The sequence below is a fragment of the Ictidomys tridecemlineatus genome, chromosome 2, assembly GCF_052094955.1.
Source record: "Ictidomys tridecemlineatus isolate mIctTri1 chromosome 2, mIctTri1.hap1, whole genome shotgun sequence".
Taxonomy (NCBI): domain Eukaryota; kingdom Metazoa; phylum Chordata; class Mammalia; order Rodentia; family Sciuridae; genus Ictidomys; species Ictidomys tridecemlineatus.
Window position 1 is genome coordinate 122,263,711 of NC_135478.1, and position 18,755 is coordinate 122,282,465.

General features: G+C 41.2%; 1 protein-coding gene across 3 annotated transcripts in view; it reads left to right on the forward strand.

Annotated features, from left to right (window-relative positions):
• The first annotated feature begins 1,978 nt into the window (after nucleotides 1–1,978).
• The window catches only part of Vopp1 (VOPP1 WW domain binding protein), a 97,547-nt gene continuing 80,770 nt past the window's right edge, over nucleotides 1,979–18,755 (forward strand). For 2 of the 3 annotated variants that reach the window (XM_078039714.1, XM_078039715.1), the window contains exon 1: nucleotides 1,981–2,228. Coding sequence is in view for 1 of the 3 variants with exons in the window: in XM_005337408.5 (XP_005337465.1) it covers nucleotides 2,175–2,228 (54 nt within the window). In the remaining 2 variants the exon portion in view is untranslated. Of the gene's footprint in view, nucleotides 2,229–18,755 lie in introns of all 3 variants that reach the window. The other variant, XM_005337408.5, reaches the window with a different exon arrangement.

Here is an 18,755-nt window from a genome sequence, read left to right on the forward strand (position 1 = left end):
GAAAAACTAACACAGATGTAGGAAGTGGATTGGATCAGGAATTAGTATATTGTTCAAAATGTAATAGAAACATAACATGCATATAAACACATGGTGAACACAGGTCAAAGTTCCATCTTAACCCATTAATGAAGGAACCAGTGTTGCTGAAAGGTCGGGCCTTGTCCTCAATGCTAATCCAATAATGAAGACATGGCCAGCTTTGGGAAAAAAAGAAAAAGAAGATTTATTGCTTTGCTGGCAAAGGAGAAACACAGGGGACTCCTGTCCTAGAGACTGATTCTGCCCATCAGTAGGAACAGGGGCTTTTAAAGAAGTGATTCAAAGGCTACATTCCACATGTTCTGTGTTGGAGTTGTAATAGTCATTTCTGAGATCTTCTGTTACCATACCCAAAGTCTGGATTACTTTATTCTTATGGTGGGTATGTATTCAAGGACAGATAAATCCACCTAAAATGAGGAACAAAGGTAATCCTATTTCCCTTGAGATTGGGGAGGGGAGATTAGGGACAAGCAAGGAGAGGAAAAAGAAACATGTCCTTTAAAAAAAATAAGTTTCAGTGGCAAAGCAGCAAGGGCTACAGTCCAAGCATAAAGTGGACCACTGTTGAACCAGTAGGATGGCAAACTCCTTCAAAGAAGAAAACAGGTGATCCCCCCTCTCCTTAGTATATAACCAGTTGAAAAGTTGGGGGAAGGAAATTCTTGGAAAGAGAATGAAACATTAGAAAATTAAAGTTCTAACCCCAGCAAGGCACACTGAATTTTTACAGGACACCGATCATTTACATTGCCATGGGGTAAATGGTAATACTTGGGTCTCTTTCATACAACACACTTTTGGCTATTTTCTGCAAATTAATTTCTGACCTTAATTTTTTTTTTTTTTTAACTGTGGTGCTGGGGAACCAACCCAGAGGTTTGTGCATGCCGAAACTGTGGGCTACCACTGGGGTACATCCTCAGTCCTACTTCTGCCCTAAAAAGAATTGTAATTAAGGCCAAGTCACTACAATACACTCACTGACCCTTAGCAGCCTTGTGGTATAGTTCTTCTCTGCCTCACTTTTAAGTTCTAATAGGTACAGTCTGGTGGTGCACAGAAGACTGGAAAAGTGAGGTAAAGGGTATTTGCCTCAAGTGACATTTATTTCCATGAATCCTCCTCCTTCCATCGCTAGTTATGGGTAGTCCCTGACCTTTATGCTCTTCTATTATCCTGTACTCTACACTCAGCACCTGATAGTTAAGTGTTTCTCCCTCTAGACTACAGGAGCGTTTTTCTTGTCCACCTCTACACAATCTACCGTAAACTCAGGATTTAATACATCTTACAAATCTCAACAAATGTTCATTGAATATCTTTACAAATAAATGGCAACTGAATTGTGCTGTGAAAAAATCGAACGGCTTTGAGGGGTACTTCAAGGTGGGGTCAATGGTGTCAGGGCAGGAAGACATGCTGGAAGAAAAATATCAACATCTAAGTGAGAGGTGAGGTGCAGGGAGCCTTTATTCCACAGTCAACCTTCCTCGCCTTTGTCCTCCCCATCACACTTGGGCGGGGTGCTCGACCCCCCACCCTGCTGTAGGCAGAGAAGGAAGGGAGAGAAGAAGGTAGAAACCAGGGGGCGGAGAGGGGGCGTGCAGAAAGAAAAGGAATGAGAAAAGAAAACAGAAAACCAGGAGGCGAGAATGGGTTCCTCTACAGCCACCTCCGCCCCTCCTCCATCAGCGGAGACTCTGCCACTTTTAAAAACCTTTTCGGTCTATCAGGTGGTGACACTATACCGTATCCCCCCGAAAGAGAAGACATGTGGCAGCTCCTCTCACACTGGTAGGTCCGTGGGGTCCCTCAACCCATCCCTGGCTCATGCACTTCAGCATCTCGGGTCCCCGCGCCCGACAGCCGCGCCCCACTCTGGCCTTCGATTCCGGGTACCGGCGGACGCGCGCGCCGTGCGGGCAGGTCGGGAGCGCGCGCCGGCCGGGGGCGGAGCGCTACGAGATCTGCGCCGCGCGTCCCACCTCCCGGGTAGCTTGCTGCTGGCCCAGCCTGCGCGCGCCGGCTCCCGGCTGGAGTCAGCCCATCTGCCCACCGCTCTGGGGACTTGCCCCTGACCCGCCTGCGAGCCGGCAGCCGGGCGCACCCGGAGAGGACAAGGAGGAGCCATGAGCCGCTTGCCCGTTAGGGTGGCGGCGCTGCTGTTGGGGCTGCTGGTGGAGGTAGGGACCGAGCCGCTCCCGGCGCCTCCCGAAGCGCTGGTGTGGCGCGGACAATGCTAGGACAGAAGGGGGGACGCAGTTATGAGGCTTCTCTACCCCGGGAGACTTCCTGGGGGAGTCGAATTGTCGAGCGGCTGAGAACTACAGCCCCACAGACCTGCATATGTCCGGGTGCGGGAAGGTGTAGGAACCCCGGTGACAGGGAAGCTCTCCTGGCCCTTACGCTGCTTCTCCCTGTCCTCCCCCTTCTATCCTTGTCCCCTATCCCCAGCCCCCTCTTGGAAAGCTTATTTCTTCCGCTTCTTGCTCCGGTTTGCAGCACTCGGGAGTGACCTTTGTGCCCTGTCTGCCCACCCTCCCTGCTGCGGAGGGCCGGAGATCGGTGGGAGTTGGGGGGGGGGCGGGGGTCCCCGCGAGCAGAGCAGCGCAGGCGCGGAGAGTCCGGGACGCGAAGCGGTTCGGGGTTGTGGTGGGACGAGTGGGGCGGGAGAGGGGGCGAGTTGCTAGTAGGCGGAAGGGAAGTGGTGAGAAATGTCACGCGAAAGCCAGAGAAAATAGCCGAGATGAGCAGCAGGAAGAAACATCAGTGCTTTTGAAAGTGAAGCGCAAAGTCTTCAGGTGTGAGAAGAAAATTCCACCGAGAGCTCGGGTGGTGGGTGCTGATCAGAAGCCTAGGGAACTTGTTGAACTGCTAGAGGGTGGAAGCGGCGCCTAGTGACCACAACCCTCCTGGGGACTGCGGCTCCACCTGCCTGAAAAGTTGCATCCTGTGACAGGGGCCACCCCCTTCTAGCTAAAGCGGGTTCTTTAAAATGGGCCCTGGTGGAATTCCAGTGTGGAGGATCTGAATTAGGACTTAACTCCCTACTGAGCCTGTTTATTTGGAAAGAAATTTGTGTTACATTAATGAAGTCAATGTAAATGAGAAATGATTAACATATTTTTTTTAATGTCCTAGTTTAGACAGTTGTAAAAACTCTCCCTTAATAGTTGAGTGATACTGGAAATGACGACTTTGTTTTTTCCGTGTATTAAAAAGAAATTGTTAGAAAATGTTAGAGGGCAAGTCTTAGTTCTCTGGAAAAGAAGGTTGATGGAAAAGTTTTTCCTTGCTCCAGGCTCTACCATAGCAGACTTCCTGTTTTTGTTTGAAATATCTCTCTCGTTTAGTATTTAATGTTTTTTGTGGAATGCCTCCCTGCTCCAAATCTTTCCATTTGTTCAGAGTTTTAAAACCTTAGGAATCACATCCCCTTGGTGACTCAACATAGAGAACAACAGAGAAATGAATCAGAGACCGCTATTTACATAAAAACAAACAAAACAAACGTGTGTACCTTAATGCATGGATGTCTACATTTGTAATCCTTTTTGTTTTTAATCGCTGCTTAATATAATTAACTAGCCTTCCCTTTCCTCTGCATTTGTGCCACCCTTGTCTCCCAGGCCTTTTTTTTCTCTGTGGTTTTGTGTCTGTGTGTATCCTAAAGAGCCTTGGAGACTTGGTTCTTTCCAAAACAGCTGTTTTGTTGCGTAGGAATTTATCATCTTAATCAGGAGTTCTAATCTTTCTGAAAGGTTGAAACATCATTAAAAGCAGAACCATGACATAAAACTAAAACCTAAATGACTAAGAGGATGCTTTCATAGAGTAGTATATCTGGACATACAGATATACAACTGGTAATTTTTTTTGTTTGTGGGATGGTGTGGGGTACCCTATTTGCATGCAATGATTATCCTGGGTACCTAATGTATGGTGGAGGAATTAAGGAGATTTCTTTATAGTTTATCACATGGAATTTTATATGTGAGACTTATATCTGTGATTTTTCATCTTAAATTGATTGCTCTAAATGTGTTTTATTGGCATACTTTTGATGCTTTTGAAGTCCTGAATCACATACATAAATGTGCGATTATGGAGTGTGTGGGGAGCAAAGAGTACTCTTCATGTTGAGTGTTTTAAAATAATTGAGAGAGGTATTTGTTGGCTTCAGGCTTCTTTCTGACTGCTAGCTACAACCTGGGACATTTGTCTGTTTCTTTGTTCTATTTGAGCCAATTTCAATGTAGAAATTTAGTGTGTAGTTGATCATAAGGTAATAAGGGAGGCCTTGTGGCAGTGAGTGTTCTATTTCCACCCTCTGGAACCTTGTAACCCTGTCGCCGGCTGTCTTCATCCAGGATCAAGCATGTTTTTTTGTTTTGTTTTATTATTTTTTTAGTGTCAATATACCTTTATTTTATTTATTGATATATGGTGCTGAGAATCGAACCCAGTGCCTCACAGATACTCAGCAAGCACTTTGCCATTGAGCAACAACCCCAGATAAAGCATGGGGTTTTTATGTCAGTGAGGGGTATCTGAATAGGGAGGGGATCTAAAAAGTTTTGAAAAGAGCCTTTCTGCCTTGCATCACCATTTCTTTGTATAAAATTATTTCCCTCTTAGACAAAACTGCATACTTATTTTTATTTGGTAAATATTTATAGAATGATTACCTGGTGCCAGGCACTGTTCTAAGCACTTTACAAATGTTAACTCATTAATCCTTTCTGGCACTTACTTTCATCCTCATCCTTGTTTCAAATGGGAGATGTTAAATAACTAGTCCCAAGTTTCACTGCTTTTAAGTATGAGGGGTTAGAGCTGTAAACCCTGAGAGTCTGGCTCCAGTCTGTGCCTTCACCATGATATTTGCTTCTTCTTCCATTACTCTGTCTACATGGGGACATGCAGGAATTTGCACATTGTGTAACCCCAGGTCAGTAGTGGATTGGGAGAGGTTCGTGACCTAATTTACAGGTAAAGCAGCAAAATCCCTGCTAGAAACTCAGTCATCCTTTCATTGAGGGACCCTATAATTTAAATCATGACACTTTGGAGAATGAAATTGGATATTGATTGTTTGTAATTGTGCCTGAATAGGAGACATCAACAGTACTGTCTCAGGAAACCTGGGTTGTGTGCTCATCCTGAACATACATCCTGGGCAGAGCTCTAAGCAGGAACAGGCAGCTGACAGCACCATCCCTCCCCCAGGGAGGCTTCTTGGAGCTCATTAATGGAGTGACCTTTTTTCTCTTAACTCAGAATTTACTATGAATTATGCCAACAGCTAGTAAGGGCTTTATTTCTTCTCCTCCCTCCTGCTTCCCCCAGTTTCTCTGCCAGCTGCTTAAGTCCAGGGACTGGGTCACAAATGTAGAAGATTTTTTTTATAGATTGGCTACAAATTCTGGTTCCCACAAATGGGAAAACCCAAAGCCCTTTTGAATGTTTCTGTTCTGGTGATGAGATCTCCTGCAAACGCTCTTGTGTGAAGAATAAGGAGACTAAATTGTCTCCTGCTATTCTTGGTGGAGTAATTCCTAGGGGCCTTCACTGGGCCACAACAGCACCTTAGAAACCAAAAACAAAAAAGAAGAAGAAGAAGAAGAAGAAGAGGGGGGATGAAGAGGGGGGGATGAAGAGGGGGAGGAAGAGGAAAAAGAAGAAAAGAAAGCCCTGATTGTACTTTGGTTGAAACTGGAGAATAATTAGGCCTCAAGCATATGTACTTCCCTGGGGTTTTTCAACAATGTTTTGTTTTCTAGACATTGTCATTGCACAGTTTGTCACTGCAGAGTTTCTAGGGCTTAGGTTATTGATACTTTTGAAGTACATGTTGCCTTTGCCAGAAATGTATAGTATACTACTTTCATTTGTTTGTTTATTTTGTGTGTGTGTGTGGGGGGGGCGGTGCTGAGGATCAAACACCCCATCACTGAATTATACCTTACACCCCCCAGTATATTATTTGGTATAACCTTTACCCATGCAAGTGCTATAGGTTCATTATGTTCATTCACAGAGGGGAAGAACTCATTTAAGGGACCAGCCTCAGTATCTTTCTGATATTTCCCTGGAGCCCAAAGCACTTTTTTTTTTTTTTTTTTTGGTATAAAGGAGTGAACTCAGGGGTGCTTTACCACTGAGCCACATCCCCTTTTTAATTTTTTTTTTTTTTTTGAGACAGTGTCTTGCTTAATTGTTTAGGGCCTGGCTAAATTTCTTAGGCTGCCTTTGAACTTGTGATCCTTCTATTTCAGCCTCCCAAGCCACTGGGAGTATAGGCATCTGCCACCATGCCCTGCCAAAACTGGACACTCTTAACTGAGGCTGCCTCATGCTTCAAAGTTGTTCTGCAGAAGAACCAACAACCCTTGAAAGGTTGGACAGTGAGCATTATCTTTGAAACTAGGAAAAAAAGGGATTACTGAGTATTTTTCTACAGTCCTGTGTATTTTGATGCCTAGGAATCTCAAAATTAGAACCAAGTTATGTTTAAGGGTGTTTTTTTGTCTCCTGCCAAATGTTTTTTCATGCTCTGGAATTCCAACAAATGTGGCAGCCACTGGCTGCCAATTTTCTGAAATAAACCTTTCAACCCTCCTACTCTTTTTTAGTTTTTAGCATCTAAGCAACATGCAATTTGAGTGAAAAAGAAGACTATAGGGATTTATCTCTGGAAACTTCAGGGGAGCCTGGGTACTTATGGTTGAGAAAGAGGCAGCAATAAATGAACCAGTGAACCAGGTGGCAAAAGCTTCACTTCTGAAGTGGAACAAAGATGGGGCCAGGTGTTGGTGGTGGGAGGAGGTCTGGGAGACATCTCCCAGAGCTGGGCTCTACTTAGCCTTTGTTTTCATTTAGCTGTTCAGACCATAAAGTCTAACTCAAGGGAAGAGACTCCAGAAATACATAACAAGGACAGGATCAGGGTAATGGCTCCTTATTTATCTAGTCTCAGGATGCATGTTTTTTTTTTTTCCTAGAACTCACTTTTGTCATGATTTCTTGATGAAGCCTCTCAGATATTACCTTCTTGATGAGACCTCACTTGACTATCTTACTTAAAATTCCATTCCACTTCCCCTCCCATTCCATCTTACTCCTTCTCTTTGCAGTATCCATCACTTTCAAAATATGATGGAATTTATATTCCACCAGATAAGCAGCTAGGGATGAAAATTGGTTCCCAGCCTGATACTATTGGGAGGTGCTGGAACCTTAAAGAGGGAGGGCCTAGTGGAAGGAATATCAGTCTCTTTGAATATCAGTCTCTTTCTCTGTGCTTCTTCCACAAAGTACTATGCTGCCTATAAACAAACAGGGTCAAGTGATCATGTATTGAAACCTCTGAAACCATGAGCCCTAAAAAAACATTCCTGCTTTTAAGTTGATTTGTCTCAGGTGTTTGTGATGGTGACAGAACGATAACATAATATCTAAACCATAAAATACTGCTAAAAATGCTAACAGTCACATGAACTGTTGAAAAAAAATGGTTGCCATAAAAACACAATATCTATAAAGCACAGTAAGGCAAAGTACCATAAAAACAGGTATGCCTGTACTCCACATCTAATCTGTGTTTGAACACCTCCGTAGGGAAATTCATTCTTTCAAGATAAAGCATCAACTTTTGGAAAAGGCCAGCATTGTTTCTACCTGGTCCTACTTCTGTACTCTTTGCCTTTTCAAAAGTATCACAATAATATCCCTTCAGCCTTTGGGCACAAATGTTATAGTCCCCAATAAGTGTGCTCTTGTCCAGGGGATTCATTTCCTGCTGTCATTTCTCCCAAGATGTGATTTCAAATCATCTCATCACCCTCAAACCTGCTTTTGAAAACTCTGAACTGGGCGGTAAGTGGAGAATCCTCATTGTCTAAAAATAATTGGACCTAGAAAAAGTTGCCTCAAAGTGAATCCAGTTGAACCAAATTTCAAAATGCCATGGTGAATAGTGGGTTAAAATGTTTGGTTGGGACTTTATTTTGAAACAAATACAGTGCATGTTATAAAAATAATTTGTTTTATCCTAAGTGATTATTTTAGAATGATGTCTCAATTTGGAGGGCAGAGTGTCATTTTTCTGACAAAATGCCATGATGCATAAAAAGAGAGTTTTCACTTGATTTCTATGGTATTATCATGACATACCTCGATACTCTGAGTTATTTGCTCTAGTTGCCAATCTCCTACCCACCGCCATCTCCAAATTCTCTTAGTCCTTTTGGTTTGTATCAGTCTGCTTTGGACAACTATTGGGTTACTAATAAATGGCTTATTTGCAGTATTCTTTGTTCCTTTCATTGACTTCATGGTTATACTTTATCTTCATGAGATCAGAAGGTTATTTTTCTGTCTACCTGTGTTATACTCTCCTGTGACCCTATGAGCAGAAATTGATTATACAGTTACTTGGGTTAAGAGGGGTGCTGGTGATCTGTTTTAGAAGGAATAGTAAATGTTCATTGTTGGTAAGTCAATTTTGTCACGAAGACATTGACTCACATTTCTTCCCCACTGACACTTATTTGAACAGTAAGGATGCTCTGTGCTTTAAATGTGGTCTGATTGCATTGTCATGTTTGTACCTTGTCATCATGCAGTTTATATCTGTGTGTTGTCCCACCCCTCACCCACTGCCCTGCAGCCAAGAGATTCACATTGAGTTTGCCATGAGACTTCCATTTTTTTTACATATGTTATTGCTTATAACAATTATGGAGCTATTATTTTTTTAAGAAACTAAATTGACGGTTACACATTTACTCTGTTTCATACTTCATCCATTCTATCTTCTTAAGTCTATCACAGTCTCTACATACTATTTTTAAAATCCAGGAACCTTATTTTGTACCCTAAACAGATTTGATTATCAGACCATTATTAGTTTTATTCAATGGATTAATAAAAATGTTGAGCAGAGCAGAATAAAATACATAGACCCCCTTTTGAGGCATTTGAGATTTGAACTTGAACAGCGATGTCTTTAAGGAGTCAGAATTCAATTTTAGATGCTGGTTTTGAGGTGTGTGATTATGTGCCTTTGGTGAGATGAGATCCAACAAGATCTCGAGAGTCAGAGTTTAGTAGTTTTCTAAAATAGGGAGTTGTTTGCATTCAAAAACTGTGAAACGATGGAAAAGGAACCCTCCAGAGGCCCTTGTATTTGGTGATGGGAAATGATGACTTCGCTTGTTGGGGTTAAAGAGCCCAGGACTTAGTGAAGACAAGCAGGCAGTGGGTTTGCATTTCACAGTTTCAGGAAGTACAGCTGTACACTTCAGTTTTTGACAAAAGAAGAATTTCTTCTGAATAGAACAAAGAGATATCGTATGAGATGAAGTTTGAAATTAATCAATACCTTGCTGAAAGCACAGAGGATATCCAGATGGTAGTTAGGTCTCCTGTTTGTGTGGCAACATGATCAAGTGTTACAGAATCTCAGTTCTTTGTGTATTGGCAGGGAGTCTGAGTAAAAATTATGTGCTTATGCTTTCACTGACCCAATATGGAGAGTGGGGAGTATGTGTGGGTATGAATATGTGTGTGTGCGTGTGTGCGTGTGTGCGTGTTTTGAAGAGATTACTTTTATAGAAAGTTCTAGTTCCTGGTTCTTCCTTCGTTTAGATGGATTGAAAAGGCAGGTGTGGGTCCTGATAGCCTAATCTTTCTAAAACCGGTTCATAGACCTTGAAAAAGAGAAATACCTCAACATTGATGGAAGCTTTTCACAAAATCACCTGATTTGAATTTAACTTGTGCCACAGTTTGGATTAAAAGATTATGAGCATTGTCAATCATAAACAATGTTCTGTGACCCTGCAAGGATGGAGACTGCACATCTACAAAAATGGACAGCTCTAATTATGCCTCTGTTTAGAATTTGTGCTTGCTTATGTTGTTTAATATGTCAGTGGTTAGATTAAGAAACTTGGTCATAAATGTCCTTAACAAGGGAAAAGAAGATCATGATTACCACCATCCCTGGCTCTAATTTCTGCCATGGATTAAGACAATAAAAGGATAGAAACTAGGCTTCTCTTCCCCTAACATGCCGTTGGGATAGCTGAGCAGAAGGCAATAGCATTTTGACATTTAATTAACTGAGAGTAAAGAAGAGTAAAGCTCTTTAGCTGGGCTCAGTCTCTTGGTGTTTTGTGAAGTGTTTAGTGTCATCAAAAGAGTTATAATTTGGCATTATGGAGAGAGCAAGGACAGGCCTTAACCCATTATGAAGAGTAGGGAGTATGCATGTATGTGTGTGTGTGTGTGTGTGTGTGTGTGTGTGTGTGTGTGTGTTTAAGAGATTACTTTTGCAGAAAGTTCTAGTTCCTTGTTCTTCCTTCCTTTAGATGGATTGAGAAGTCAGGTATGGGTCCTGATAGCCTAAGGGTTCTTTCTAAAACCACAGCATCTCTTAGATAAAAGAGAAAACCTCTGGCTTTCTCTCTTTCCCTCAAGATAAATTCCAAACACTTCCACAAGCTTTAGAATCTTTTCAGAAACTTATTTTCTCTTTTTCTAGCCTTCTCCCCACCCCCTTCCCCATATTCCTGTCCCTTCCTTTCTTTTTTTAACCTCTTTCCTTTGGAACCATTTTCTTTAGCTCAGAGATAGTTAAAGATTTTTGTTTGTGTGCTCTCTTAACAAGTTTTCAAAAATGACATTCTCTCTTATATAGTTTAAAGTTGAACATATAATCCTTTTTTTAATCATTGACTTTAAATGGTTGCAATGATTTGGTTCTTCATGTATTGTAAAAAAAAAATGTTTAAAATTAAACCATGGCATCACTCTTAAAGTATTCAGTGGAATCTAAATACCGTTTGCAATTTGATTCTGTCACCAGAGGAGTTCCCAGAAAAGGGTGCCTTGACTGAGGATAGGTGGGGGTCCTAGAAGTACGTGACAGAAAAACTTCAGCATTTGTCAATAGCAGCACAGATATTTATTTAGGAAAACAAAGAAAACACATCTAAGAGAGAATGTCCATCTACAACTACAAAAAAAAAGAAATTAAAAAAAAAAGACTCTTGTGATTACACTTGGGCCTACCTAATGAATCAGGTTAATCTCCCCATTTTAAGATCCTTAATCATGTCTGTAGAGTCCCTTTTTACAAGTTCCATGGATTAGGATGCAGTCCTCTTTGTGGGGAGGAGAGGCATTAGTCTGCCTACCAGAAGGTTGAAAAAGTTATTGCTTGGAGCTATTACTGTCCCTAAGTTACTGGTTATAAAGGTTTTTACACTCTTATTAAAACATTGTGATTTAATTCCAAGGGGCACTGTATAGTCGTTCCAAAGCCTTACTCAGGTGGACAGTGAGTGAGTGAGTGGATGCTGTCACAGTTCACTTCCCTTGATGCTGGGACAGAAGGCAGGGTGGGGAAAGGGTAACTAACATAGTACATAAGTCTGTTCATGCCTTGAATTTCTTCTTTCTTTCTTTCTTTTTCTTTTTTTTTTTTTTTTTTTTTGCAGTGCTGGGGATGAAATTCAGGTCTTCACTCGTACTAGGCAAGGCTTTACCACTGAGCTACAGCCCCAGCTCTATTTCATGCTTTGAGTTCTTAGTAGAAAGTGTAAAAATACCTGGTTCTTTTATTAATGGCTGGTCATAGTAGCAGAAGCTTGAGATTCACCTTTAACTTTCTGAATTACACAAGATGCATTGCAGATGTATGCAAAGGCTTTTTCTCATAATGGGAACCTTGGACCAATTGAGACCACAGGTTAATTGATGCACTTGGGGCTTTGAACACTTCCTGGCAGAAAAGAAATGAGTCTTCAAAATCATGACCCTTGGGCTCTGATCACCTGAGCAGGTGTGAGAGTCCATCCACTGTGATGGCTTGTGGGTCTGCCAGTGGCACAGTCAGTACTAGGGGCAGTGGCTGCTCGCCAAGGCTTGCTGATGGACAAGTTATATTCCTCCCATAAGATTAAAAAGGACAGGCTCCTCTCTGGTCCCTTTCCAAATGACAGTATGACCGAGTGATGTGTTGAGTGAGGCTGCTGAGAGTGGAGGTGGAATCATTTGGTGACGATTGTCATGACTAGAATCAGTACCATTTTGGGCTGCAGATCTTTTGATTAGAATTCAGTTGAGTGTGTAATTTTTTTTTGTTTTTGTTTTTGTAATTTTTTTGGTAGTAGTTCAGGGGCTCATTGAAACTATCATCCCAGAGGAGGAGAGACCCAGATTAAAGAAATACTTTAATATCCACCTGGCAGTTATTTACTTAAGTTGTTTATGAAGTTTGAGCACAAATATAATCAATACAGTTATGTCTTCAGAAGAACCTTAAAAGAGCATAACACATTCTTTGAGGCTAGCTGTTCTCTACCTTGAACACTAACTTTTCCTTTGTTTATTGTAGTGAGTCTGCATTATTATTGCTTAAAAGGTCTCAACACTAAAATAGTTCTTTTTTGGCCAGTTGGCTTTTCTAATGATGCCAGGGTTTCATGTCATCCTTTTAGCTGAAGTAGATTTTAGGCTGTACTCTGAAGTTCTTACTTTGTCTTTGGGAATCTTTGTCCCCGGGAAGCTGAGACTTGAATATGGAAAGATAGATGGGTGAATACAAGACATGAGGGGCTCTACAGCACATGACCTATTCATGCAGTCTTGTATGAGGGCCCTTGGGAGGCAGAACACAGGTTGTTAGAAATTGGCATTATCAGAGCATTTCTGGGTGGTAGGACCCCCTCATAGATTACCACAGTATCTGTTGTCTGTGCAGTGTTCACATGTAAGTAAGATAGCGGGTGTGAAACATGCATGTTATTTATATGAGCTTTCATGTCTGAATGAACTTTAAAGTAAACATAAAACAATTGGAAAGATTTTCTTTTTCTAAAATTTTAACTTTTTTATTCAACTTTTCTATGTATAAAATATGTATATAATTAACATAACCCACTTGATGAGTTTGGTGATGATTGTGCACTCATGAAACCATATATACTCCATAAATCTATTACCTCCAAAAATTTCTACCTTTCCTCTTATTTATTATCATTAGCATTATTATTTTGTGGTAGTGGGGATTGAACCCAAGGCTTCACCCATGGTAAGGAAGTGCTCTACCACTGAGCTACAAACCCAGCCCTGTTTTAAAATTCTTATTTTTAGACAGGGTCTTGCTGGGTTGCCCCCCGCTGCCCTTGAACTTGCAGCTCTCCTGCCTCAGCCTCCCCAAGTAGCTGGGATTATAGGTTTGTATAAAATGCATGGCTGTTATTATTACTTTTGTGTTGCTGATAAGAACAGATAACACATGACCTACTTGGAAATTTTTTTTTTTTTAGTTGCTGATGGACTTTATTGTCTTTATTTTTATGTGGTGCTGAGGATTGAACCCAGTGCCTCATGCATGCTAGGCAAGCACGCTACCACTGAGCCACAACCTCAGCCCCATACCTTGGAAATTTTGTAATTCTACAAAATAATATTGCTAACTATGTAGGCACTTGGCTGCACAACAGATTCTCCATGACTCACTCATCTCACATAACAAATTCTGTGCCTTTTTGACTAAACCTCCCCATAACCCCTGGCAACCACCATTCCAGTCTCTTAAGGATTTTCTTATGTGTCTCTATGTTTTAATACTCCGTGGAGTACTTATTATGCTATGTGCTAATTAAAATGCTTTTGACCTAGAGTAACTGAAAATTCAATTCAAATGGTGTAATAAAATTTGAGGATGATTATTACCCAGTTTGATAAGAAATCTGGAGTTACTTCAAGCTTGGCTTGTTCAGTAGCTTGGTGCCATCCTGGATCCTTTTGGCCTTTCTGTTCTGCTCATCTTTGGAGTTTAGTCTCGTCCTTGTGGTTGCATAGTGGATTGCAGCAGCTCTTTATGCAATGCAACAAAGTCATCATCCAGAGTGCCTCTCCTAGAGCATGTTTGTGGTTTTGTTTCATTATGACTTGGCAATATTCCTTGACTCTCATTTTCCCTCTCCCTATTGTTTCCCAAAGGGACATTTAGGTTGGGTGGGATAGTATTTGGATGGCTCCTTAAGGATCAATATTTTCAAATTGAAAATGAAACCAATGATTCAGATAGAACCAAACCTAGAGACCTTCTTGTCATCATGTGGAGATTTTTGTTTGTCCTGAGTAACTGGTGCCACAGGCTTGCACCATCACAACTGGTTAATCATAGCATTTTCTTCTGTGAGATTTCATCATGGTTTAGACTGGGGAAAAGTTCTGGATGATGTCTTATGTGGTAGGTGTTCTGTTCATTAGGCACTGAGAAATTCTATCATGTTACCCTAAGTGATGTGTCTTTATTGTAAATAGGATATGAATTCAGAAGATGGGAATTTAGGCTCATAAAAACCAGATGTGGATGATTAGGTCTGACAATTGGAAGGTGGCTCAGGAACCAGCATGGCTCATTCTGGCCTAGGGGTGGTCTTTGCAGCCTTTGAAGCCAAATGCAAATTATCATCTCCCACTGGACTGAGTGCCAACTGCCCACTGCCTGTCAGTTTGCTGGTAGCCAGAAGTCAGGGGCCCCCACTGATCACTCAGTCTTTTGTGGGTTTGGTGAAGATCTCAGAAGGAGTTTAGGAAGCCATCTGGGAGAGGACATCTCCAGAAATAGCTTGCTGAGACAATGGGTGAGCACAGTGGCTTTCTAATTCCTAAACTAAGTACTTGGTACCCTGTATAAGTGTGTAAGTATTCCTGGTATGCAAATCCTGGTATGCAAACCCATGTCCCGACATGAGGAAGGGACAATGTGGTAACATCTGAGAATGAATGTAAAAGAAAACAAACAAGTGAGTTCTTTTTTTATAGGCTATTTTGTATTATCCATTAATTTATATTTATTTACTCTGGTTTGGGTTTATTAGTAGAGCTCATTGAAGTGAATCCAGTACAAGCAGTCTTTATAATATTTTAGTCCTTGAAAGTCCTTTGCAAACAGAACTCATGTGAGCAAAGTTTGGTTTGCTTTAAAACTTAATCGTGGGAATTGTGTTCTCAGCCAGGGGCATGCTGCTTGTATAGAAAATAATTGACCACTACTGTTATGTTTAAAAATAATGAGGCATGGAGCAGGGAAATGAGGAAGAGCCCATCCTTCATGGATGCTTTACACTTCATGTTTAGCAAAAGGACCTCTAGAACAACACATTGGACCAAAATGGCACCAATGCTGCTAAGAGCTGGATCTTATCTAGCACTTAAAATATGTGGGACACTGTTCTAGGTGTTCACCTTACCTGTGTTTCTCACAATAACTCTGTAAAATAAATATGGTCACTCATTATGCAGATGGGCAAACTGAGGCTGAGAAGTTACTTGACTTACCAAAGGTCATTTGTGTAGCAAATAGAGGTGGCAAGGGCTGTTCTTTCTAGTTGTTTGTTTACTTGTTTGTCTATTTATTTATTTATTGTTGGTTGTCAATGGACCTTTATTTATTTTTATGTGGTGCTGAGAATCGAACCGAGTGCCTCACTATGCTAGGCCACCACTCCAGTCCCTCTTTCCAGATTTTATGTATTGGGGAAACTGAAGACAATGGAGGTTAATGACTGTCCCAAGTCATCGTCTAAACTTTGATACTGTATCGTTCCAGAGGCCAGAGCTTTTGCTGGGAGGTAGAACATGGAGGCCTGGGACCAGTAGCCTGTTCTCTCTTTCTTATCCCTTCCTGCCTTCCATTCCCTGAATTTTGTTTCTTTAATTCCCTTTCTTTCTGTAACTTCTCCAAAGTCTACAGGCAGTTTGGTAATTTTATTTTAAGACTGTTTCTTTTTCTGAAAATATATTTCTCTATGTAACTGAAGTCTCGGGTGGATTTTTCTTTTGGCTTAGAGGCACGTTCCAATGAGATGGTTGATTTTAGAAACAGCACCTCTTCAGGAAGATCACCTTTCACTTGCGTTTCTCCTTTACAAGAGGCGGCAGGATGCCCCCTCTTTAGTGCTTCTTCACTGGGTGCCTTCTTCATTCTGCTCCCAGACCTCATTTGAACCTCAGATATGGCAGTCTCCTATGCTTGGTTGAGAATTTCCTCCTCTTCCAATATGTTAAGGATCCTTGGGCATCTCATCCACATCTAAATCTTAAATGACAGACTTGATTCATTTTTTTATTGATTCTAAAAAAAATGACTGCGGAATACAATTCTCATTACACATATATACCACAATCATGTTATTTATGCCGACATTTCCCAAATCTATATTTTCTATCTCAAGAATTCCCTGCTGAGCTCCAGAATGCCCTCACGTGTATCTCCTCCAGGGAGGCCTAGCTGCCTCTCAGACACTGTATCTAAAGCAGAGCCCTCCCTTACCCTCAGGGATCCCCCTGGTGGTTTCTATCTGAGCTAAGGTTATTGCCACCCACCCAGGGTGCTACTCCAGGAACCAGGGACATTCCAGCCCCATCATCCCTGCATGTGCTGCAGTTCCTGAGTCCTGCTGACTCTTCCTTACTAAAGTTTCTATCACATGCCTCTTTCAGGCCTTCATTTTTTGCCTCAAGCCAGGCTATTCTCCCGCTGCCTCTGTGAACCCTTTCCGAATCCATCATTTGCCTAATCGAAGTCCCTTAAGTGCGCTGTTGGCCTACAGAAAACATTCCAATAATGCTTAGTTCACAGTGCTCTTCAGAGCCCGGAAAGCTGCAAGATGTTCCTTCTTGAACCTGTCTGATGCCGCAACCTTGCCCTCAACCTTAGGCAGGAAGGTAGGGGACATCACATATGTTTTAGAAATATATTTTTACTTTCAACAGACACCTAACAATTGTACATGTAAATGGGGTACCATGTGGTGTTTCAGTACCTGTATTTTAAGGATCACATCCGGGGAACACCATACCTTTCACCTCAAAATTTATCATTTTTTGTGTCTGTTGGTAATACTCAAAATCCTTCCTATTAGATATTTTGAAGTATGCAAGTGATTGTTATCAACCCTAGTTATCCTGCTGTTCTATAGAACATCATTCCTCCTATCCAGTGCACCTGTTAGTTCTGCTGTCTTTCTGTGCACCCTTCCTAAGCTCTGGTAATTTACTGTTTGATTCTTCTGTGAAGTCACGTTTTTAGCATCCACATAAATGTGAAATGACATTGATCTTTCTCTGTGTGGCATTTTTCACTTAACAAAATGTCCTCCAGTTCCATCCATGTTGCTTCAAATTACAAAATTCTGTGTTTGTGTGTGTGTGTGTGTGTGTGTGTGTGTGTGTGTGTGTGTGTTTATGGCCAAATAATGCTCCACTGTGTATATATACCACATTCTTAATCTATTCATTCATTGATGGACATCTAGATTGATTCCATCTCTTCACTCTTGGAACACTGTTGTGTTAAAACAAGTGAGCATAGATATTTTTTCTACATACTGGTTTCATTTATTTTGGAGATGTACATACCCGGCTGTGGAATTGCTAGATCATTTGTCAATTCTATTCTAGTTTTTTGAAGAACTTCTGTATTTTTTCACATAAAAGATGTACTAATTAAAAGTTCTACTAACAGGGTATGAGATTATGTCTTCACATCCTCTTCAGCATTTGAGATTTCTTGTCTTTTTCAGGACATGCCTGTCAAAGCATAGTCTTTGTAAATGGCACTCCTGACTTGTGCAGTACACAACCTGTTATATTGAACATGACAAACCTGAGAATACCCCTGCTATTATGCTCCAGGATCTGAAAGGAAATGGTTCCTGATTCTAGGCCTAGGAAGGGTGTGTGTGTGTGTGTGTGTGTGTGTGTGTGTGTGTGTGTGTGTGTTCATAGTAGTAGAGAAAGGAGCACAGCAATACCAGTGGAATGCAGGTCTCAGGGTAGGGCTCCTTATGTCATGATGTATGAGGTCAGCAGCTGTGGTGTGTGCAGTCTTAGGTTGTTGGGGTTTAAGACTGAGTGAGAGCTTCTGGTAGAATTAAAAGTATTTACTTTGAATCCCAGTTTGAATCGTTGGTTAATTTCAGGTAAATATTTAAAGCAAAACCCAAAAAGTGAGGCCTAGATCTGTACTCTAAATATAATTTGTTTCATAGTCAGTAAGTTTGAGCTTACCCTGGTCATCTCTGGATCTGTGTCAAAAGAAAACGGCATGGCTCTCCAGAACATTTTTCTTTCTTCCTCATTTTGGGAAGCAGAACTCTTAAAAAAATTCTTACTGGCAACTCCTTCTCCCAAGAGCTGCAAAAGTGGAAATGAAAATGTAGCCCCAGTAAAATTCTGTAATAACTCCACTGAAAACTATCCCCCAAATGCCTCATTTTTGAAAAACAAAATCCATGAATCCAAAATTTAAAAATAGCCTCTACAACAGATGAACTGCGGTTTCTTCCGAACAATACCTCCTGCTAGGGTAACACATACATTGGGAATGAAGTTATGAGATATAATTAACTCATGTGTCTATACTGTTATTCCCTGCATGTTTCCAAGTGTAATTTATTTTAGGAAGATTGACAGTTGTAATTATGTTGTCAAGCTTTTGTCATTTTTTTGCTGTAGGAGCATTGAAACCCAGACACAAAGCAACAACCTGACTTTGATTAGAGTAGTGCAAGTAATAGATTTGGGTTGCCTGCCTTCCTAAAGTGTTTGAGCTTTTGTTAGTAATTTGTAGCCAGCAGAGTGTATAATTTTTTCCTGTGGGTTCAAGAATATAGTCTAGG